The sequence below is a fragment of the Pseudonaja textilis genome, chromosome 4, assembly GCF_049901715.1.
Source record: "Pseudonaja textilis isolate UNSWEBS1 chromosome 4, rPseTex1.2, whole genome shotgun sequence".
Lineage (NCBI taxonomy): Eukaryota > Metazoa > Chordata > Lepidosauria > Squamata > Elapidae > Pseudonaja > Pseudonaja textilis.
In genome coordinates this window covers 23384762-23408941 of record NC_141993.1, presented here as the reverse complement: position 1 = coordinate 23408941, position 24180 = coordinate 23384762, and the positions used below count along the sequence as shown (strand labels likewise).

Here is a 24180-nt window from a genome sequence, read left to right as displayed (position 1 = left end):
GGAGCTGGGGTGAGATATTAATGTCTTGTAATACATATTTAATAAAAGGATTAAGAGACCGTTGGCCTCAGTTTCCCCACCCTTAGTCAGGCACAAGGTAACTTTACAAACCAGAGTTTCTGCAACATACTGTACTCTCCACAACTTGAACTTAGCCTGTGAATATAAGGTAAATTTGTCACTCAATTTCGGGTTCCCTAGAGCTGGTCCAAAGAAAGGCAGGATAGTAATGGATACTCCAATTACTTGGTGCCATGTCCAAGAGGCAACTGGACTTTCTTGGAAATAGCACCTTTAGAACAATCATGACCTGGATGACTGAGAATCTTTATAGACATACAGTAATGAATTGTTAAACCAGAATGGATAAATCCCCGTCTAGCCCTATCGTGTGCAAGCTAAATCTGAGCCGTCCTTAGCTTCCTATCTAACCCTCAAAGGGCAACTTCTTTTGAGGACCGGCTAGACCGTCTCGCTCGCCTTCCCGCAAGCCGAAGAAAGCGAGTTCTCGATACGAGACGCCTCGACCAGGGTTACAAGGAAAACTCCCCCCCCCCTTTTTTTCTTCTGAAAAGCGGAACCTTACGGTAGAGGTGCGGCGTCCGAGAGGGAGGGCATTGAGCGTCGGCCCGAACGCCCAAGCGACGCCTGCCGGGAACGGCCGTTTCCTCCACACTTCTCGAGTAATTTCGCGCGCTCCCGCTCCCTCCGGCGCACGCCTTTTACGCGCCGCGGTCCTTTCCGTCGCCCCGGTGCGGAGGAGGCAGCGGCGTCCGGACGATTCCCGTCGAAGGTGACCTCGGGGCTCCCTTTCGCTTTCAGTTCAGTTCGGTGGCGGGGCTTTCCTGCAGAAACCGGTGGGAGCGTTTCGGCCGGCGAGTTGGGAAGAGGGTGCCCGGGCTTTCCTCCTCCGTGCACGCTGCTAGCAGCCCTTGGGAAACAGCCGGGAAGCATTCCCCCCCCCCGGTAAGCTGGTTTTTGCGGGTGGGATGGGGTGAAATAACGACTCTTCTTCCCCCGCCGTCTCTCCATGTGCCCAGCTTGGCTCCTGTTTTATTAAATAGGGTTGTGCGGAGTCCCAGTCATGTTGCTTAACCGAAATACCCACCTGATCAATAACTTGCTTTTATTCCCTCCTGCTCGTAAGCCCGTCCTAAAAGTGATCTGCAAAGCCTGTATTAAACCTATACAAAGCAATAGCGATAAGACTTACATATTGCTTCACAGTGCTTTTACAGCTCTCTAAGCGGTTTATGGAGTCAGCCCCCAACAATTTGGGTCCTCATTTTACCCACCTCGAAGGATGGAAGGCTGAGTCAACCTTGAGCCCGTGGGGATCGAATCCCCTGGCAGTTAGTAGAATTAGCCTGCAATTCAAGCATTCTCATAACTTGTCTCTCAAAAGTCTAGGGTTCACTGTGGTATCCTACACCACACCTATAACCCAGAAGGGAAGAGCCCGTCTTGACTCTTTTTAACTTTCCCAAACTCTCTCCCTCTTCAACTATATAGTGTTGATACTACTAGTCCAGAGGTCTCCAAAGTTGGCGACTTTAAGACTTGCAGAATTCAACTCCCAGAATTCTCCAGCCAGCATAGCATTGAGGTCAGTTGCTGGAGAGATAGTAGGTATGATGCTTCTTTTTGGGGTGGCCGATTCGTAAATGGATCAGGTTGGCCACCATGAATGAAAATTTAAAACAATTCAGAGAGAAGGAGAAGCAAGGGAAGCCTAATGTCTTTAGAAAATGGTTGGGTAGCTGGGTAGAGTGGTTGTTTTTGTGGAAATAGAGATACAGCTTGTCCTGACAGCATCACATGGAGATTATTTTTTTAAGCAAGCACTTTAAGCTGATAGTAGCATATGCCTACTTTTTTTTCAAGCTTCTAAGGAGGAAGTTGTGAAACAGTAAAGAACTTCGATTTACAGCAGGATGTTGGAATGGGGTGGGCAGATGATTGGGTGAAAATTTTGTGCTCTGAAGCAGGGTGAAAGAAAAGTTAGATGGTGTGTCTATGGAGATTCTCAGTCATCCAGGTGGTGGTTGTCCCAAAGGTGTTTTTTCCAGAGGCAGTTGGACTTTCTGGGTTTTTCTTTTTTCTTTGAAGACATTTCGCTTCTTGGATGAGAAGCGAAGCATCTTCAAAGAAAAAAAACTCAAAAAGTTAGTTGCCTATTTGAAAAGCAGCTTTGGGACAGTTAGATGGTATGTTATAACATATAAATGAGATTCCGTCCATGATCTTTCTATGTTAGCAGACATTGTATATCAAATAGATAAATAATATATGAGGTTCTTCCATTCATAAATTGTGATGCTGGACAGTGCACTTCATACAAAATACCGTAAAGGCAAAACGAATGGATAGAAAGAAGACCCAATGAACATAGCTGAAACTGTATACACTGTCACAACAGAACAGGTTCATCTAACCACTTAATCCTATAAATAACCAAAAAAGGCAGGTTTTTATGGCTCTATGAAAGGCTAGGGACATTTACCTCAAAATAAGCTTGTTCCAAAGTTTACAATTCCTTCATACAGCCTCAACCCATTGCTGATAAGCTGCTCCCTTAAACATAGCTTTGAAACAGTTGAGGGAGAAAAAGAAACTAAACTTATAAGAAATGGCACATTTTAGAGTGTACATGGAAAAAAAAAATTATGCTTCTAATTGAAAACGCAACATACTCGACTTTCTGCCCTGTTATTTTGCATTGACTAGTTTGGCAGAAATAAAACCATTTTTTTTTTACTTGTTTTGGGTTTAGTTGAAATTTGTTCCACGCTGCTGCTGGATGATTTTATGGTGCATAGAGTGGGGCTAGTATGAGGCTTGTCTATTATGTCCCAAACTTCATTTTAATTTACTTGATTTTAGTATTTGTGTACCATTATGTTATAGAAATTCTGGGTGGTTCGCAATAATATGTATAAAGTGCAATAAAAGTCAGTGAATGCAGATTAAAAAAAGAACTTGTTCTGATCTTTAGCCTGCTTCAAAAACCTTGTAAAAGTTCCCAGGTCAAACATGTTTTTTCTCATACATAATAATGAAGCCAAGCAATTATCAACCTTTTTCCCTGGGACAACTTATCAAATCAGCTGATAGCAATCTAATTGTATCTTGCTTCCCCCTAACCCACTGTATTCTCTTCCCTGCTTCTTCTCAGGTGCCAGGGCCAGTGAATTGGCCTGTGTATCTATTCCTTAATCTTAATGTAACTGTCTTGGCAATAAGGGACAGAGTTCCAGAGTGGCCAGTCCCACTAGCTGGCGTGTTAACCCAGTCTCCCAATAATCTTCTTTTTTTCCCCCACTTAGTGCATCATATCTTCCCAGTGTTTTTTTGTTCGTTTGTTTCCTTTCTCACAGCTGGTCTATGTATGGCATCACCCAGGAAACCCTCTCAATCCAGTTTTCTTTCAGTGTCTCTTCCTCCATCCACAAACTTCATTTCACTCCATACTAGAATCAGCCCTATTTAATTACACATATGGATAAAACATCTGAAATACCATATTTTGGTTTGGGAAGAAACCAAGACCAGCTGTGCTGTGTATGGAACATTCTGCATATTCATAGTATGTTTAAATCCAGTATTTTAAGTCAATTTGTAAAATTGACTCTTACTGGTTTGACTACAGTCAAGTGAGTTACTAATAACAAATAAAGGCATGTATGATGCTTCCTGTGAATATTATTGTTTTCCAATTCATTTTTTTAAAATGCTTGCCATTTTTGATTTTATCATTGACAAATTTTGAGTGATAACTAATTATCGCTTTCTTTATCTTTACAAGGAACAGAATTACACCCATCTTGGGTACAAAATCTCTTGTATGTGAAACTCCTCATATATATGAAAAAAAATCTCAACCATCTTGTGTATGAATTAAAAGCAGGTTAGTAATCTATCAAGTATAGTAATGTTTACCATGTACCAAAAATTAATATTTCAAAGCTTCCTAATTTTCTGAGAATGCACATTGACTTTCTTTCCTCCATTATTTATAGGGAAACACGCACAATGGTACATGCTGAAACGTTTTCTCGTCCTCTAACTCGGAATGAAGTTGTTGGTTTAATTTTTCGCTTAACAATATTTGGTGCTGTGACCTATTTTACAATTAAATGGATGGTAGATGCAATTGATCCAACAAGGAAGCAAAAAGTAGAAGCCCAAAAGCAGGTAATGAATAAAATATTTTAAATACAAATGTTATATAAATAAGGAACAGAAAGCTAAAGTTATTTTTGAGCTGCTGAGTTCAGAGTGAGAAACCAACTGTTGTGTTTGCCTATTCATTTATTTACTTGCCATCTTCTGACTCTGGGTGTTGTGCAACTGAATAAAAACAAATTTCACAAAATAACCAAATAATCAATTATGCAACAAATATATACAAGCACAGAGGAAAATCAGTTCACACAGTTTTTTAAAAATTGGGGCTAGTATAGTCCCTGTGACATATTACCAATATCCAGTAGACACTTGCCAAACAACATAGTTCAATTTCCAAGCCTCATTGTGAGTAATGTTTAGAAAATTTGGGCACCCAAAAACGCTTCTTGAATCTCAACCCAGAAAATAGACACAATCACACACTTTTCTTTCTTTTAGAGAGGTCAGTTAAATTACTGGGTTGCTGCCCTGTCTACATTAGTCCTCAAGCTATTGCAGTGGAGGAGAATTAAATTTCATTCTTTAGCCCCCCAAAAGCTGTCTGTTCATGAATTGGAGAAACGTTATTGAACTCAGTGGTACTGACTTATGCATAGACCTGTGTAAAATTATGCTTTAAAGCAGACACAATCTTTTGTTCATAATTACGGTAATGTTCTAAAATAATGGAGTCAAGCTGTTGTTTTCAGCAGCATGTGTGCTCTGCATTAAAACGAAAATTCAAAGACCTCCCTGTATCATTTGCATGGAAATAATCTGTTATATTGAGATAGAATGTCTTGAAAGACTGTCTTCCTGCATTAGCTTTTTTTAGATATATGAAATTAAGGGAGACTCACTAGGAGCTATTGTTTTACAAAACCCACCTATGCCTGTGTGGAAATGTTCTTTGTTTTTTTCATCACCGATCTTTATAGCTAGAGAATAATTTTCTGTCCCTCAGTAATGAATATATCATTCTGAAAATTGTCTGCATATTTTGAAAGAGTCTCTAAAATGCTGTTTAAAAGGCATACAAGATGTCACATGACTGTGTCACTTAGCAATGACACTCCCCATTAACATCGTAAAGCGAAGAGTTTAATTGCAGTGCTTGCTGGTATGGTTGACTATTGGCTTCGATTGTAGAAAGACATGCGGGGAACATATGAAATTGCGATTGTGTGACCACAGCTTGCTGTGGTGTCCAGAACTTAGAGGACCAGCCATAAGTGCCCCTCATTCAGTATCGTCATACCTTTGAACAGTCACTGAACAAATGAATGGACGCAATCTAAGGACTACCTGTAATATTTATGACTGCCTATAATATTTATGACTGCAAGAGCAGTGTGGGCGCAATGGTTAGACAGCAATATTGCACGTTAATTCTGCCAACTGCCAGTGGTTGGATTCTCACCGACTCAAGATTGACTCAGCCTTCCATACCTCCAAGGTTGGTAAAATGAGATTGTTGGGGACAATATGCTGACTCTGTAAACCACTTAGAGAGGGCTGTAAAGCACCGTGAAGCCATATATAAATCTAAGTGCTGTTGCTATGGTCAAATGGAACATTGCTCTATTATTGAAATGGATATTGAGTATTAAGACAAAGATTAAAATGCATTTGAATAACCTTTGATTATCCTGGAGAGACACCCTGAGGTATTGTTACTAATAACAAGTTGGCTTTATTTTCAGCAAAGAGATGATACCTTCAAACAAATGAAAATTTGAATGGGGGTATTCTTGTTTCAAATTCCTAACTCACAATTAACGGAATATCTGTATTACTTAATAGCAACCTTCCCTTTTCTGACATTATCTGAAAAGATCAAATGAGGTCATACTGCTGAACTCTGGCTTTTCTATAACAGGCAGAAAAGTTGATGAAGCAAATAGGTGTGAAAAATGTGAAGCTTTCTGAATATGAGATGAGCATTGCTGCACATCTGGTAGATCCTCTTAGTATGCACGTGAGTGTTGTCTTTCTTATTCATATGTAAAAATGTTACATCTCAGGGCAAAATGTTCACATGGATGTACCTGTATTTATAGTGGAACTGTATTTTAATAGAATTTTCTTAATGTTGGGAGTAGATGAACATAGTGGGACAGACACAGGCTTTTTATTCCAAGTAATACAGTTATCATAGAAGTCCAAACTTCCGGGATCCATATCTTTTTTTCCATTCTCTCAATATAGACAGTGTCTTAATAAGTTAGTAGTAATACTAGCAATCACACACACATTTCAAAAACCCAAAATGTTATTTGATAGAACTAATGCATAATGACTATTTTCAGATATTGGAGCATAAAATGCTATGCTTGTGCAGCTAATTGAAACAACTTTGATTTTTAGGGATAGTATGAAATAGGGAACAAAATTCTGTAATAACTATTTTTACGTTCATTAAATATCAGAACTGACATGCATATTCATGGACTTTTTTGTGTGTACTAGCTTCTTTTAACATTGCATCAAGAGTTTTACTTTCCTTCAGTGAATTCATGCAGTTTTACATGAAGCTAATAAAACAAACAAACGTGCTTCAAAATAGTATTTAGAGTTCTCTTTGTACTCTTAAAGACTGAATTACGGTAATTTCATCTTGTTCACAAGTTAACTCATTGTATGTTGTATCTATATTTTGCCCAAATAAGATTAAAATAAAAAAATATTTTTTAAAAAAAGATTATTTCAAGCATTAGGTATAAGCACCAAGTACTAACAATTAGCACGCTGATTGTTATATTGTTGCAATTAGCTATCTCAAGGTTGAAATCCCATAGGCCACATTGGAAAACAGCTATTTACTTAACATCTACTCAGTTTAACCCCAAGAATTCCTGAAGAGAGGAATGGTCCAAGGTGCCTTCTTATGGCTTGGCCATTAGTGATTCCTCTACCAAACCATATGATTTTGACCTGCCTCGCTTTGTCTGGTCAAAATTGAGTAGAATTAGTTGTGATACTAGAAGAAGTGCCCTCTTCCCTGTCTCAGTGTAGGTGGAAAAATTCCCCTTCTTGCAATTGTGTTGCTGATATGCAGACTTAAAACATATTGTTGTAAGTTTGTCCACAATGTGCATTCTCTACTTCCCTAAAAGATCTGCACGAAGGAAAGCCAGAGGTGATCTGGCTCTGGATAGCTGAATTGGACATCCAGTTACTTATAATTGTATGGACTCTCTCTCTCTTTCTCTCTCTCTCTCTGTTTACTTCTGTCATGTTCTCATATGCTAAATAATGCTACATATAAAGAATTTTACATTCTTGGATGTATTGTAAGTGTAGTATAAAATATTTTAAAGAGTTTTAATTTCCATGACTATGATACTTGTCTATATTAAAAGAGCAGGTTGGATATTAAAATTAGGTTATTATTAATAGTAAATTTATACTAGTAAGAAGACTTATTAATGCTTTACAGCCATACTGCTTAGGGCCAACATCCCTATTTTTTGGATCAAGGATCAAAATAGCTTTCTTCAGAATCAGTAAAAAAGCAAACATAATCACATGGTATATTATATAAATGCATTCAAATCCTCCCAACACTAATCTATCTTAACCAGCATCAAGAAAGTAAAGTCACAAACTCTGGGATATATTTTATTTTATTTTTCTTGTTCGGTGAGACACATGCTTAATATACAAATGGCTTTAAGATTCAGTATAATTTTCGTCTTTATCCCTAATTTGAGAACATAGCTGTTTAATTGATACCAGCTCAGTATTTTTTAAAATCTTATATTTGTGCCTTAGGTGACATGGAATGATATTGCAGGCTTAGATGAGGTTATTACAGACCTGAAGGACACAGTTATTTTGCCAATAAGAAAAAAACATCTGTTTCAAAATTCGAGACTTCTACAACCACCAAAAGGTAATGTGAAGAAGTCCAAATTAATGTTTTTAGAAACCTTGACCGTAATAGAATCCTCAAGGGCAGAAGGTCCAGTTGTATAAAGACAAAATCCAGTTTTACAAATAAACTTAGGAAGATCACTTGAACTTGTCCCCAATTATAATAAACTGTTTTTGTGGAAGATTAATTTAGAGGTGGAAAAATAGATTTATTCCAAATTATATGTCATTTCAGTTAAATACATACATTTATGTAGTTTTGTAATATTGCTTAGTATCCCATTCTTCAATGTAGAATGAAATTCATAGGATGGCTTAAAGGGCAGCAATGTAAAATAAGTAGCAAGTGACAGTGCAGAACCTTAAAATAATGTCAACATGAATAAAATATTTAATTTGGGTAAATAAGGTCCTTCTTTGTGTATCCTGTTTTAATATATAGAAAGAAATTCTATTAAGCTCTGCCTGGCTTAAAATTCAGAATCATTATATTTTCACTACCTGAGTATTTTTGTGCCTATAGCTAGCTTCTGTCCCTCTGAGTTTGTGCTCATTGTCATAAATTAATGGGCAAATAAATGTCAGCTTTTTATGGCATATGAGAGCAGCTTGTAAACAACAGTGCCGATATGGAGACTTTTGCAGAGAGTTTTATAAACCTCAGCATGTATAAAATGCAGACATTATATTTTCCTATCTAGAATGGCAATGCATTTATTAACTCTGTGTTTTTGGTTTTCAGGAGTGCTGCTCTATGGCCCTCCAGGTTGTGGTAAAACCTTGATTGCTAAAGCTACGGCAAAGGAAGCGGGTTGCCGCTTCATTAATCTTCAGCCCTCAACGTTGACAGACAAATGGTACGGCGAATCCCAGAAGCTGGCAGCCGCTGTTTTCTCTCTTGCTATAAAGCTCCAACCCTCTATCATCTTTATTGATGAAATAGGTAAAGTAGAATTTTCTACGGATTTGAAAATATCACATTCACATTTTTTAAAAGCTTCGTAGTCTTCTCCACTAGCTTGGGACACCTGAGATCAATACTGTTTAGTATTATCAGTAGCAAAACAACAGGCATATTTATAGGGGGGTTTTGTTTTTTGTTTTTTTAAGGGAGGCCACTGTTTAATTTGAAACAACAGTGTTTTATATGGGGTTGGTTTTTTTTTTACTATTTGTTATTAGGTTATTGTTATAAAATACAAATACAAAAGTAAATAAAAGAACAGTGAGGAAGGAGGGGAAAGAGAAAAGAGAAGTGAGGAAAGGTAGGGAAAACCTTTCCTACCTTTCCCTATGTTTTATATGCATATTTAAGGTTTAAAGAAAAATGAAATACTTTTCCTTTGTCTATTTGGATTCGTGTAATGGGAAGAGCGGCATCATTTTCTCATCCCTTCAGCAATTGCATATATCTAGTATGAAATTCAAAATCTGGTGTTAGATATTATATGGAGTTTTTTTTTTAAGTTAAATATTTTCCCCCCATCTTTATTACTTTTATAAATAACTCAGGGCAGTGAACATACATAATACTTCCTCCTCCTATTTCCCATCGCAACAGCTGTGTGAGAGAGTCTGGCCCAAAGTCACCATGTCAGTTTTCACGCCTAAGATGGGGCTAGAATTCACTTTCCTGGTTTCTAGGCCAGCACTTTAACCACTACATCACACTTATTCTACATTTAGCATGGGCACATTTAGTTGTTAACTCAGATATATGTAAAATTGGACATGATGCTCATTGCTTACATCCCGGTAATATAATACTTAGCTAGAAAACATATCCCTGGAAAAAGCCAAATTCTATAACAAAAAATTGTTTCTTTCTCATTACAGTTAGTATAAAACAGCGGCCCCCAAGCTTTGCAGTTTGGCAGCCCAGCTGGGGGAGGGGAAGAGAGAAACTAGACTGTGCAAGTGACAGGCTGGTGCACACACCCACAGCTTGACTTACACAAGCAGCGGGCCAGCGTGCATGCACATGGTTGCCCACCAGCCCATCACTCGCACAAGTTGAGCTGCTCTGGCCAGCCACTCATGCAGCCCAATTCCGAATAGGCCACAGCACAAAAGTCTCCATGTTGTCCTTTAATTTTCTTCTTAAGTGTAAATAACAATTAACTTCTATCCCTAGCTGGTTTCCTTGGCTAAGTGATGGGATCAGATATATCCCAGCTGGAACACATGCATACATATCTTCAGAAATTATAACTCCACTCAGACTGCCTCTAAGTATCTTACACAGTTTTCTGTACACTGTTTGGATTAAAATAGGATAAAACATCGGAAGAAGTAAAAAGATTCCACTACCACAGCCACCGGTTTCTCAGGGAAATGTTCCTCTTATTTTCCCATTCCTCAAAGGCTTCCTAAAACTCTTGCTAGTGTCTTCATGAACGCTAACAGACCTCAGGATGAAAATGTCCCTGAGGAGAGAGACCGGAACTGAGAACGTTCACCCCCAGAATCCCCAAACAAAACAGTCCCTAAGGGTTGGGACCCGGACCAAGCCCTAGCTTTTAGTTTTCATCAGATGAGCAAGTTCCACTTTGAGTGGGCACTTCCTGCAAATGCGCGAGTTCTGCGAAATAATGCTGGATAACGGTTTCAAAACAAGCCAGCCATGAAGCTGCATTTTAAGGTTGTTGTTCAGATGCTGTGAACCCATCACCCAACTCTTGCATGACATAATCAATTTTATGCAACTTTATTTTATACGTTTACTTACTTTATTTTAACAGTTGAAGGATTGTTATTGATTTATTTTCAGTCAAGAGATGGGTTATATAAGGATATTAGAATTTGAGGGGGGAAAGTAGATGTCACCCTCATCAATAGATATATCAAACCTATTACTTTAAATAGATGAGATTTTTATTTTAAGGATACAAAGCTAAAAATATTTGTTTTAAATCTTTTTAAAAAAACAGTAACAGCAATGTTCGATGGGAATATTTTTGTGGTTTTGGATATTTGTATTGGCTAATAATATAATTTAGTTAATTATGCTACTATATACAGGGACTACAGTGCACCCAATCATGTTTATACTTCTTATGATATATTACTTTCAAATAATACCTATTAACAGATACAATAAAAATGTTTTTACTATAATGTCTCTAGTTGATATATGCATTTTTAAATATATAAAACAAGAGGGAATGTTAACTAATCCAGTTAAGGTATTACTAATTAAGGATCTTGAACTGTACTGTTGTTTAAGAACAGAAATTACTTTATCAAAACCAGGTCTCTCAGTTCAGCTTTTTTTTTTTGTAAGACTCCTAGAAACTGATAGACAATAAATAACCAACTGAAAAAGGCACATGAGGCATCAACCCTTCTTGGATGCATCATAATCTTATTCTGGAAACTTCTTTCATTTGCTAGAAAAGACAAGAACTGTTTCAGAAACGCTGTCCAGAATTCCTCTTAACTACATAGGACTGTGTGCCCCAAATGTTCTCACGTGCCTCAATTAATGCACTATGCAACACATCATACTCTAGAAATACAAGTTCTACTCAAATTCTGTTTTGTTTAATGCAGATTCTTTTCTACGAAGTCGTTCAAGTTCTGATCATGAGGCCACAGCTATGATGAAAGCCCAGTTCATGAGTCTCTGGGATGGTCTAGACACTGATTTTAATTGCCAAGTAAATAGCAAATTATTGTTTTTCATTGATACATTCATGCAATACTTATAAAAATGTACTTTTCATTGCTTAGATGCTCAGTTATAGGCATTTACGAGCAAGCATTGTGGCGTATAAAAAAATGTCAGCTAAAGAAATGGAAGCACAAAACATTGGTTTATTCCAGGGGTCCCCAAACTTGGCAACATTAAGATTTGTGGATTTCAACTCCCAGAATTGAATTCTGGGAGTTGAAGTCCAGAAGTCTTAACGTTGCCAAGTTTGGAGACCTCTGGTTTATTCATTTATTCCTTTCGTTTCATTCAGGAGATCAGTGTATTTTATATAGTATTCCTTCCTTTAAAGTTTTCCACAAGATTAACCCTATTAAATGCTGAGAGACCATGTTGTCCAGTCACCCAAGGCTAAGGGTTAGAACCTGGTCTCCCAAGGGCCAGTCCAACATTACAAACCTACACTAGTTTTTCTCAACCATGTTGACTTCAAGATGGATGGACTTCATCTCTCAGAATTCTGGCAGTTGAAGTCCACCCATCTTAAAAGTCACCACGGTTGAGAAGCACTAGCCTACACCATATCATATAGTAGGAGTTTGCAACTTTTTCCAGGCTAAGAGTGCATCCGCTGTCATACTTGATATTTTCAGTTTTGTATTCTTGCTTGGATTAGTTGTGCCAAAAAGAAAGTCTTATGTCATTCTGGTAAAATGTTCCCGATTCAGTTGAGATTAATATCTCTGTAGCTTCTCCAATTAAGCAACTTGGTATGGTTATTTTCTAACCACAAAATGGTGTGGTTGGCTGAAAGTCACAGTGAAAAGAGAGTTGAATTGCAAATTACTTTTTAAAAAAACTTTTCCCACCCAATCTAATCTAGTGATGGGAAGCCTTAAATGTCAGAACCTGGGTCAAAGTGAATTCATACATCTAAGAACCCTGTTTCTTTATTTCTAATCATTTCATGAGAAATGAAGGTGCATTAAAAAATAATTTAGCTACTTTCCTTTTCATTTGGGGAGTTTCTGCTTCTCTGGGTGATGCCTCCATATGTGCATACTCTTAAATAGCACGTAGAACAATACTATTAAGTAACCTTTCTGAACTACTTTAAACATGATACATTTTTTTCTGTGGTCCAAATATTTGTCCTATTTATTTTGTATATTGTCTTGTTACAACATACAAAATAAAAATGCCTTAAATGATGGTCAAAAAGTGTCGAAAAATATTTAAAAAATAGAATAAGAATTTTCTCTGTTTCATGAATGAACAAATTAACCTACATTTCACTGCTCTGCATGAGATTTTGAATTATCTTGGTTTCAGAAATGGTATCTCAGAGTAGGATAATTTAAAAATAATAGTAATATTTTGAATATTAATATTAATCAAAAGGAGTCTTTATTTTGATTTGAAACTGCTTTTGTATGTCTAAAACTCTTTAAATTAATAATTGACTCTAATCATTTATTTGATATTGATCAAACAAGCTTTAGTCAGATGCAGTTGTAACCATGTACTTTGGAATCAGTATTTATAAACACCATTTGTTATGCTTCTCAATTAAACATGGGATTTTCTAGATACATTTAAACACCCAGAGATTTATTCAGATTCAGATAAATTATGTCCTGATGATATTAATGGGAACAAACATTCAAAAATAGGGCCAATTGTTTGAGACATGATATGTCAATATTCATGTATTTCATCAAGAATAACTGTTCCTTATCATAATTACATTTAGGTGATAGTGATGGGAGCTACCAATCGCCCTCAGGATCTTGATACTGCCATTATGAGAAGAATGCCTACAAGATTTCATATCAATCAACCTGTAAGTTGATTAAAATGGTTTGCTATGGCCTTCTTCCTAAGGCAGAGAAAAAGCAACTGGCCCAACATCATCTAACTTGCTTGGTGCCTAAGGCAGGACTAGAACTCATGGTCTCTTGGTATCTAGCCTAATATCTTAACACTACCTCATACTAGGTTTCCAAGATAGTTGATCACAAAGAAAAACAAAATAAGCCAAATACACAAACACAAGCTACTTATGATGAAATGCTGGTTAATGGAGAGAACGAACAGGATTCCTGGAAGATGACATACCAACATTTGGGCAATTTACTTAGAATTTTCCCCTCCTATTTCTGTGCCATCCAATATTTCCCTAAGGTGATATGAGGTATTGTAGGCTGCTCCTTGAAAATTTCACAGGGAAGAGAATAATAACCTGCTTCTGAACTATGTAGGGCTTTAAAATTAGGACAACAAATTATATTTTCCTCAGAGACCATCTTATGCAGTGAAGATTGGACCTGATAACTTATGTTTGAGTTAGGAATTCCTGTCACACCCATGGAGTTTTGCTTGAGTTATAAGTTCCATGTACTTTTCAAAACCCTTTTAGAGCAACAGTCCTCAAACTTTCTGGCTTCATGGATCAGCAGCGGTGGGGGAAGGGGGCAGCATTGGTTTCACATGTGCAACCTAGATTCCACATAGGTGTAAATGAAGTTTTGTGTGCTTGTCTGCTGCTTCCGCGGCCCAGTTCCCAACAGATGCAGACTGGGAGTGGCCCTAAGACTGGTGGTTGGGGTTGCTTCCGGTTTGACTTTCGGCGACAGACCGAAACCTCGTCTCTGCGAGGCTTCGATCTGTGCTCGCCACTGGAGCGCCCCGAGCCGGCTGGTTTCGGGGCTAAACCACCCCGTAGAGGTGGTGAAGAAGGGGAAGACTGCCTGCAGGGTTGAGGAGAGCCACATCTCTCCTCCCCAGTTGGCCATTACTCCCTTTCCCGAAGGCGGTTGTAGCGGTGGCCAGAAATGGCCACCACAAAGAAGAACTTGACCAGAAAAGAATGTGCAGGAGGAAAATAAGAAGAGAAAGTTTTGGTTGACCGGGTCAAACAGCAAAAGCAACAAATAAGGTACCCTGGAATTTAAATTTAATAACATTGTTCCCAAAGAAGATTTTGAAGCTGCAAAGGAGAGAGAGAAGGGAAAGGATTAGTTTTTTTTTCTTCCCTTCCTTATACCGACAGCTAAGAGACTTAAGCAAGAAATTGAAAAAGATCCACTTTGACATTAATAGGCATCTAAGCTGAAAATAAAAGTCAAAGGGATAATAAAGATTTCTGGATATTTAAAAGTTTTTAAAAGCAGGAAAGGAGAAAAAAAAAGAATAAAAGGGCAGGATCTGGAAAAATGGAGGAGATTGCCTGGAACTAAGGGGTGGAACTGTAACTAAAAGGAACTTACAGTGAAATTTTAACAAGATTCCTCAAAGATACATCTTAATTGAAACTTGGTAACAAAATAATAGAACCTCAGGAAGAGAAAGTAGGAAAAAAGAAGCAGAAAGAAACAGCCTTGGATTATTTGGATTACTTGGTAATTTTTGGTTTTTGCATCTGGATGAGTAAAATTAACTGGGTGGTTGTTTAAAAGTCTTTAAAATGGTATCACTCTTAGAAGAACTGAAAATGGAACTTAAAAAATGGAAAGAAGATGCACAAGAACAGAGAGGTTCTTTTGGCTTTGTATTTCAATTCTTAGAAATGGAGATCTGGAACTATGAGAAACAACAAGAAACGCTTGCAGAAGAAGAAGATTGGGACAAAGAAGAAGCCTTCTTTAATGATCAAATAATTTTAAGTGGGGAAAAAAGAAAAGGGGGGAAAGAGAGTGAAAGGTTTAAGACTAGAAGAAACAACCAAAAAGAAGAAGAAGAATTTGAAAGATAAGTATATTAGAAAGCAACAGAAGAGGGGATTACAGATGAGAGAGTTAGAAGTAGAGAGACGAGGGGGTAAAATGGGGAGGGAGAAGAAGATGGGGAAAAAGGCAAGGAAAAGAAGTTGTAAAAGACAGAAACAAAAAATGGAGAAACAGGGAAAAGATATAAGGATTGTAACCATAAGCTTGTTTAGAGATAATGGGTGAAAATTTAATTGCAAAAGGGATTCTGCAAAGGTACATAAGATAGTATTGTTACATTATAAACAGAAATAATTTTAGAAAATATGATTAAAATGATGGATAAAATATTTACTGTAATGTAGTTGAATGTTTGGTAATAAATAAATGAATTAAAATGATTGAGAGAATTAAATGGGAACATTATTAGTAATGATTTATAAAAATTATTAGTAATGATTTATAAAAATGGAAGTGAGAAATATGGAAAAAAAAAGAATTAACTATGGAAAGTTTATAAGTGTTCCCGAGGAAGTATGATATTTAATTGAAAAGAAATTTTAAAGATGTTAAGATTTTAATGAATATTAATGATAGAATTGAATTGGAATGGAATGTGTGCTTTATTTACATATATATATAATTTTTTTCTTTTTAAGAATATAGTGTGTATTTTAAGAATGTACCAAGCAGAATTTGATTGGAAGTTATGTATTATATTGACTGCTATAATCTTAAAGGTATACATTGAAGCTTAAATAAGAGTTTGAATGGATAAAATTAAAAGATATAAAGGTGTCATACTCCAATTGGTAACTACAGGGAAAAATTGTTTAATAAGAAAAGATAATATGAAATTGAAACAGGACAGACAAAAGTATAAATATAATGATTTGATTGAGACGAGATAATTAAAATAAAGTTGAGAAAATTAAAAGAGGGGAAAGACTATGAAGAAAATATAAAACGGTAATAAGAGATGGAATAGAATATAAAAATGAGCATGAAATTGAGTTTGGTGTCCGTATGAAGAAGTGATAACCTGGGACCATGCTATTTTAAAAAAAGATGTTTTATTTGTATTTTGTTTTTGTGAAAACCCAAATAAAACTTTCAAAGAAAAAAAAAAGACTGGTGGTTGGGGGAATCCCTGTTTTAGAGGATACGACCAAGAGAAATCAGAAAGTTGCCATACCTGTTTTCTCTAGGAAGCAGGAAGTGTGTGGGGGAAAACTTCTACCCTGGGCATGCTGAAAGGAAAATTTCATAAAGCTTCCATTTTAATTTAGTAGGAGAAATGTATCATTATTTAAGATCAGCTATTTATTTATCTCTTGACCTAATCAGTTTCTTGCTCATCTGAAATTCATTGGCCTTGTTTGAGATAAGTTTCTGTTTTTTATTCAGTTTTCTATCCTTTATAATCTCTATAATTAAAATTGCTTGGTGGTATCTTGCTGTTTATTCTGCCTTTATTTGTATTTGATTTGCCTTTTATATCTGTGTTTAAGGAAGTTCTGGAAAGACTCTGTGTGCTCAGGAATTAACTGTGTTTGAATCTGTTTTTCTTACTGCTCCAGACTTAATTTCTGACTGACCACTCCCAAATAACTTTCAACCATCTTTTGTGAATCCCTCTTATCAAAGGATTTATTATCTCACAAGTGCTTCTTCTAGAAGCAAGGAGGAGAGAATAAAGAACCTGGGTGCTGTTGATGTGGCAGAATAATCACATTTACTTGAGAAGCACTTGGCATTTGATGATGGAAATTACCTTCCATCATCAGTGCCTTCTCTGGAAGATGTATTGGTACGACAAATCTATAGCAGTACAGTAACAAGTTTTAAAAATGCATCATAAATGTTGTAAGATTATCACTTTAAAAAGATTGGATCATTATTCCTGCTTTGTATTAATAATATGTTTCTTTCTTTTAATTTAAAGTCACTAAAACAGAGGGAAGCAATCCTGAAACTTATTTTGAAAAATGAAAATGTAAGTTGGTCTTTTTTTGCGCTATAAAGTAAATTCTGTATCCCTACAGTGTCTCATGGTTGTAGACATAGTTTGTGCAAGCTTTTATATCATGGATTTTTAGTTCTCAGTTAAGATAAAATTCTGGCTCAGACTTGTGCTTGTTTTTTCCCAACCTGGATTGTAACAAAATTTTGCCAAATAATAATATATCTTTAGAAATTTTATTGCTTATTGGTAAAATGTTAATTATTCCAATTTATTGTGCATCCATTCCATAATATTTACCATGTTGTTGGTCCCTATATGAGTAGAGACCTTTCATATTATACACATATTGTAGCAACTTTGGTTCAGTTTCTGCCACCTGCTTACCATGAATTTATCTATGTATTTACTCATTTTATATGGTTCAACCGAGTGGCTAAAAAAGACATGAAAAACAATACAGGTAGTTCCCAACTGACAGCTCTTCCTTTAATGATGGCTCAAAGTTGCAACAGCTTTGGAAAAAGAAACTTGATACTTGCATTCACCATGATGGCCGTTGTACTAAACCCCTCCCCCCATCACAATATGGGTGCTTGACAATTACTACAACCAGTTGTAGTGTCCTTCAGTCACATGATCATAAATGCTCATGTGCTCAACAGTTGTAAAGGTGACCTGGTTGCCAAGTGCTCAAAATATGGTCATGTAACTGGAGAGGTTGTACAACCATTGGAACTCTGGAACTGGTTGTAAGTAGTTTTTGGAGGGGAGTTCATATCTTTGAACAATTGCTAAGCAACCAAGCAAGGACTGCATGTATAATCTCTTGTAAATGAAAATGACTTGCGGAACAATTATGCAAAATACCTAACTTATATACAGTTAGAACATAAAAATTTATCAGAGCCATTTGACTATCGCTATTAATAATTATCAAAATCCTAAGGTGCCCATCAATAACCAAAGCCCCATGGAGATTTCCTAATTAATAATTCTGGTCATTTTTGAATTTCCATAAATAAGACTCTGATTAAACCAAGTCCTTAATAAGTAATTTTTCTTTTAACAAAATCAAGCATGACAAATTCTTTGATTCTCTTTCAGTCTGAGCAATTCCTTATTGTTTATAAGTTAATTATGTGGCCCTTACGTGGGGTGTTTTTTTTCTTTGCTGACAGGTGGACAGGCATGTGGATCTCCTGGAAGTCGCCAAAGAAACGGATGGGTTTTCAGGAAGTGACTTGAAAGAAATGTGCCGCGATGCTGCACTGCTGTGTGTCAGGGAATATGTAAATACTGCATATGAAGACAGGTACTTCTATTTAATGGCCCAGAAGGCTTGATATCTAGGAGCCAATTTTGCTGAGGTGTTTTTTTTTACTTTTTAAGAAATAGATTCTCATAATCTAAAGATTGGGTGGACTGTTTACAATAATTAGGAGGGGATTCCTTCCTGTTTCCTTACTTTATGTAGCAAGATGGATGTGCTCTTAATTCATGACTAACTTGTATGTCTTCTTGCATCTGGAGAAATGAGAATTACATTAATGCCACATAAGATTGCAGATAATTTCAAATGTGCGAATATCTGGTTTAAATTACTGTGAAACACCTCAGATCAATTCTGAAGTGGTCAAAATACTTCCAAAAATCATAGTTTTAAACACGGGAACCACTGTTTCAGACTCAACATTTGGAATGGTTTGGTTGGCATTTGAAGCAGGTCTCATACCTCTAGATCAGGCGTGTCAAACTCAATTTCATTGAGGGCCGCCTCAGAGTTGTGTTTGACCTTGGGGGTGCTGGGGAGGGGCATGGCCAGCTCGACATCGCTCATGTTAGGGACACCTGTGGTGATCTAAGCGGTCTGCCAGCAAAAACAGGGTCCCAAGCTCCGTTTCTAGGTGCGACAGCCTCCTGTAACCCTCTGCCCATGAAAACTGAGCTTGGGAGGGCCGCATACAGGCCTCCCGAACTCCATTTTTGCTGGCAGAGGCACCACGGGCTGGTCCTTTGCTGTTTCCAGGGTGGCCCTACGGGCCAGATCTAAATGCCCCACAGGCCAGATCTGGCCTTACAGGCCTTGAGTCTGACTATCCCTGCCCTAGATTCTTTCCAAACACTGCATAATACAAAGTATACTCTGTCTCTTTTGTTTTATTTTCACTTTTTCCTGTTTTTTTTTTCTTCCAGCAATGACGAAGATGAGATTCGCCCAGTGCAACAAAGGGATTTGCATCGAGCCATCGAGAAGATGAGGAAATCAAAGGATGCAACGAATCAAAGTGTTCTGATGCATGTTAGTTTAGATTAAGGTTACCTACCCATCGCTTGTTTTGGTGACTGGTAATTTAAATAGTACAAGTCAATTGATCAAAAAAACTCCATCCTTTTAACGATTGTTTCTGGAATTGTTTTTATATGCTGATACCTAAGTTATTGAAACCTAGTAATTTTTCAGAATTGGATTGGGTCCGTGTGACAAGACAGATCATGACAGGGAGGGATATATTCTTGCTTAAAACAATGTCCTTGTTGCAGCCTTAAAAATGTGTTGGTAGGTTTTCACATGGCACATGGTTGCTCTGAGAGGGAGAGCAGAGCCTGTGTATATATGTATGAGACAATGTGTGTGTATATATATATGATACGTATGTGTATCCACAGGTTTTTATATAGAGACATAATATGTAGAAAACTTGAAATCCATTCATTCTTTTTCTTACTTACTTACTATCTGGATCGAGTTAGATCATGGGGTTAAAATAATAACTGCCACAGTTCCCTAATGCACAGACAGAAATTTTACTTTTTGGGAGGAGTCTGTGTGTGTGTGTGTGTGTATCTGTAATGTAGGGAAATTCTCATTTCTCCTTTGCATCACAACTGTCAGTTTGCGCAGGTGCCAATGATGTAAACATAAATTCTGCACACATCTCATGAATGTTTTCATCTTGTATGATCCTATAAATTGTATTCTTTTTAATATCTTTTTATATAATGGAAGCTTACCATTGTAGGCAGAACACTGGAAACTACAGGTTGTTAATATTTTCTTTTATTCCCGAATTGTGAATAATGTCCTTTATTTCATTACTGGACATAAATGCTGCCATTGCTAAATTTCCTACTTTACTGCTCGAAACATTCTAACAGCTTTAAGTGGAAATGACAATTATATTGACATCAAGGGCAATGGTTTTTAATTTTAGTTAATTTCTTTCTATAAGATAGGGGTCTTGCAGAGAGTAGGAAATAATCATATTTCATATTTATTATGAAATAATAGGAAAGATTGGAATAATGAAATTTATTTTCTTAAATTCATTTACTGTTATGTCTCTTCCCCCAAATTCATATCTGTGCTAATTCTAGGTATATATATGTAAGCTTCTTTTCTTGGGTATGGAACCAAAATGTCTTTTACAGATCATATCCTAACTAGAATGATTCCCTTTTTTCTTCTTCCTATGTGTCCATTTCAAAATGGAAAATCTGTCGCCAAGGAGAACACAATTCAGTTAGTTTTAAATAAAGCAGATTTTGTCAAATGAAAACAATACTTTTAAAAATCCACCCAAGTCAGCCCATCTTTGAATTCTAGTCCCATTTAAGTGGTTATTCAGAATATTTGGGATTAAGAACTGAGTGGGTAAATGTATATGTGATGATCAAATGCTTTTGCATCATTGACAACATAAAATAAAAATGGGGGCCGGATGTCATTTAATTTTCCTTTTATTGCTAAATCAGTCCTATCCAACCCCCTTGTACATATCAGAAGTACGTACATATCTGAGGTATGTAGCTGAAAAGAAAAATACTTGAAAAATATCTATGTTTTTGGACACGCTGCTCTGATTTTCAGCCATACATATAAATACAGCTTGAGATATCAGTAAATTGACCTTTTAAAGTCATTTGCACAAATCTCTCTTGCAATATTAAAACTTAGGACAAATTCCTTTGGTAGATTTTGGTAAAAGTACTTGATTTAATTCTTCAGTTAAGTCTTCCATTTTAATGAGCATTATTGTATTCTGATAATAATTCTTTGTTGATGTCTCAAATTTATTCTACTCAATTTTAGCCATACCTCAAAGTATAAAATTAATAACTTTATCTGACCATTTCATAAAACTGCTGTATCTTTCCAGTGTTTTCTATGGCCTGTAAATAAATGTCACACAGTAAGTCTCTGTTGTACCTCATGTTCTAAAGATTTATGAATGGTGGTGAATAATCTTTTGCCACAACAGCAAAGCTAGATATTAGTATTTCTGACCAAATATATTCATTTTAAGATATATTATTTCACTTCATAATTTTCATAAGCTCAGAATAGTCCCATTTCAGTTTATAGTAGCATAAATCATACTTCGTTTCTCTCTCACAGAGTGAAAAAAGGTTTTATCTTTTTTCTTTAAATGTTTTGATTTATTTTGCAAGAGGGAAAGTTAAATGTCACTGATTCCAGGTTTGTTTTAAGGACAGTGGTTAGGATCCAAAGATTGTAGCAGCTCAGGAAATTTCAGCAGATGCTCTTTACGCATGAAGTCTCTCAAGACTTTAAAAAACCTTGGTCAATACTTCTGATGTCCTTTGTCACTGTATTTAAAACATGACTTAAAATGGGGGTCCCCAAACTTGGCAACTTTAAGACTTGTGGACTTCAACTCCCAGAATTCTCCAGCCAGCATAGCTCCCAGAGAATTCTGGGAGTTGAAGTCCACAAGTCTTAAAGTTGCCAAGTTTTAGAGACCTCCGACTTAAAATTTCAAGCCTGTTTGCCTTCTGACTCCATCATTCCAACAGTAAGTATTAATTTGGTAGGCATAATTTAAACATAGGAAGTAAGAAACACCTGAAAATGTCGAATGAATCCCCCCTCAACTTCTTTAAGAGATAATACATGTGAACAATCTGTTTAATTTCTAGAACTATTTTTAGGTATTTATTCCACCAGACGTATTGCTATATTAGTATTAAGATAGAGATTTTTATGACCCTCCTTGGTTACTAAGCACCATTAGCTATCCCTGAGACCTAGCTGTATAGTTTTATAATAAAATATTTATCTGCATTTATACACTAAAGAGCAGTCTTGCTCAAAGGTACTCAAAGGTACCAATTGTCACAAATGGAAATTCTCTTTCCATTTTTGATAGTTATGGTCTGATTAGGATGATAGCAACTTCCCATTGAAAGTTCACAGTAACTTCCTTCAAAGGAACAATTTTGTTTACGATTTCCAGAGAAATAACTTCATTAGTCTGTAGCACACAAAAATAGCAGTCTTTTGGCATAGTCATAGTTCCATGGCATAAATTTGCATATTCAACAGCCCAATGTTTGCCTTATAAAATTATTTGACTTCCAGATGAAAATATTAGTATATTATTATTATTTTTTTGGGGGGGGGGGGAATAGGGACTTATTTATAAGATCAACTGACTTAAGAAAATTTATGGAAAGTTTCATGTCTCCTCCTTTGCTACCCCTACAAAACTACTCCAATTGTTGAGGAATGTTTCCCAAGTAAGATGGAATGGATGCAGAAGATTTTCGGAAGAATTATTCCAAATAAAACAGAAACTTCCCAGTGTTGACTTCTTCTTACTTCCTTGTTTTAAGAGCCATTGTTTCAACAGAGCACCTTCCTTTATAAAGGGGCCATGTTAACACCATTATGGCACTATGTCATTATCGTACTTTTAGCTCTTCCAACATTCAGATAAGCACGTAACTGAATGTTGACTCTTTGCGCAATCAAGATGGTTCTTGAATAGTTAAAAACAATCCATAATGCATTTACAGATGAGGTTGTTGCTCTTCTTGTGCACTATTCTAAAATTAAATTCCAGTAACATCAAGGGCTTGACTAGCACTTGTTTTCATCTTGCAAAAGAAGAGGTGTCTACCCTTTTCCTCTTCCCATCTTGCAGTTGACATGGTATGTTAAGAGCTCCATGTGAAGGCCGAATGCCTGCAACTAGTTTGAAAGGTGGAGATGATAGATCTGCTAATATTAAGCATACATGATCTCTCTGTGGGGGCTCCTGTTTCTTGTTGGTGTGTGATTTTGGAGTAGGAGTGGGCTGTTCACTGTTCCGTCACGGACACCATGTCTGTAGTTGTATTTACGGCGCTGTGGTTGTGTCAGGTTTATGTGTCATCCTATTTTACTCATGAGAGTAAAGTAGTCCACCAAGAGTTTTGAGACTCTGAAATCTAAGCAACAAGCTTTGTCATTAGGCATGTTTGTGCTTTATTATTGCCATTGCCAGCATATGGAGTTTCCATTGACGTAAAAGAGCACAACCACTCTGTAAAATAATAATGGGCATCGGAATATTTAAGGGTTCCTTTCTTAAACCTGAAAACCCATTGACAAAATTGAGCTTGATTAATTAGAGAATGAAGCAATAAATGTGACATGATCATGGCAAATCATTTAAAATTGTGTTTTTTTTTTAAAAAAAACATGTTTTTCCACAAGGTTTTAAGGATCAAGTATGTACATGTATTCTCATTGCAGTGGCTACATGTAAATGAATAAAAAAAAAGGATTAGCCAACCTATTTATGATTCAGTTTCAGTGTTCATTTATTTTCTGAAGAGACGCTTTCCTGAAGGCAGTACAGGGAGTTGACTTACGATCACAATTGAGCCCGACATTTCTGTTACTCTTAAGTGAGACATTTGTTCAGTGAGTTTTGTCACTCTTTACATCCCTTCTTGTCACAGTGGTGAAGTGAGACATTTGTTCAGTGAATTTTGTCCCATTTTAGGACATTTCGTGCCACACAGTT

At 36.5% G+C, this 24180-nt stretch overlaps 1 protein-coding gene across 4 annotated transcripts; it reads left to right on the top strand.

Moving 5' to 3' along the window:
* The first annotated feature begins 595 nt into the window (after positions 1-595).
* Positions 596-23949, top strand: ATAD1 (ATPase family AAA domain containing 1). Of its 4 annotated transcripts, XM_087932371.1 has the most exons (12): positions 617-793; positions 1513-1606; positions 3806-3907; positions 4020-4194; positions 6047-6145; positions 7942-8062; positions 8786-8986; positions 11596-11702; positions 13449-13538; positions 17348-17398; positions 18547-18680; positions 19562-23949. In XM_087932371.1, the coding sequence occupies exons 4-12, from the start codon at positions 4033-4035 to the stop codon at positions 19680-19682; spliced, it is 1086 nt and encodes a 361-aa protein (XP_087788497.1). In that variant the 5' UTR covers positions 617-793; positions 1513-1606; positions 3806-3907; positions 4020-4032; the 3' UTR covers positions 19683-23949. The 4 variants fall into 4 exon arrangements, with proteins under 4 accessions (XP_026575713.1, XP_087788496.1, XP_087788495.1 ...); XM_026719928.2 differs by lacking the exon at positions 1513-1606 and having other exon boundaries at positions 596-966; XM_087932370.1 differs by lacking the exon at positions 1513-1606 and having other exon boundaries at positions 607-793; positions 3812-3907.
* The last annotated feature ends 231 nt before the right edge of the window (positions 23950-24180 follow it).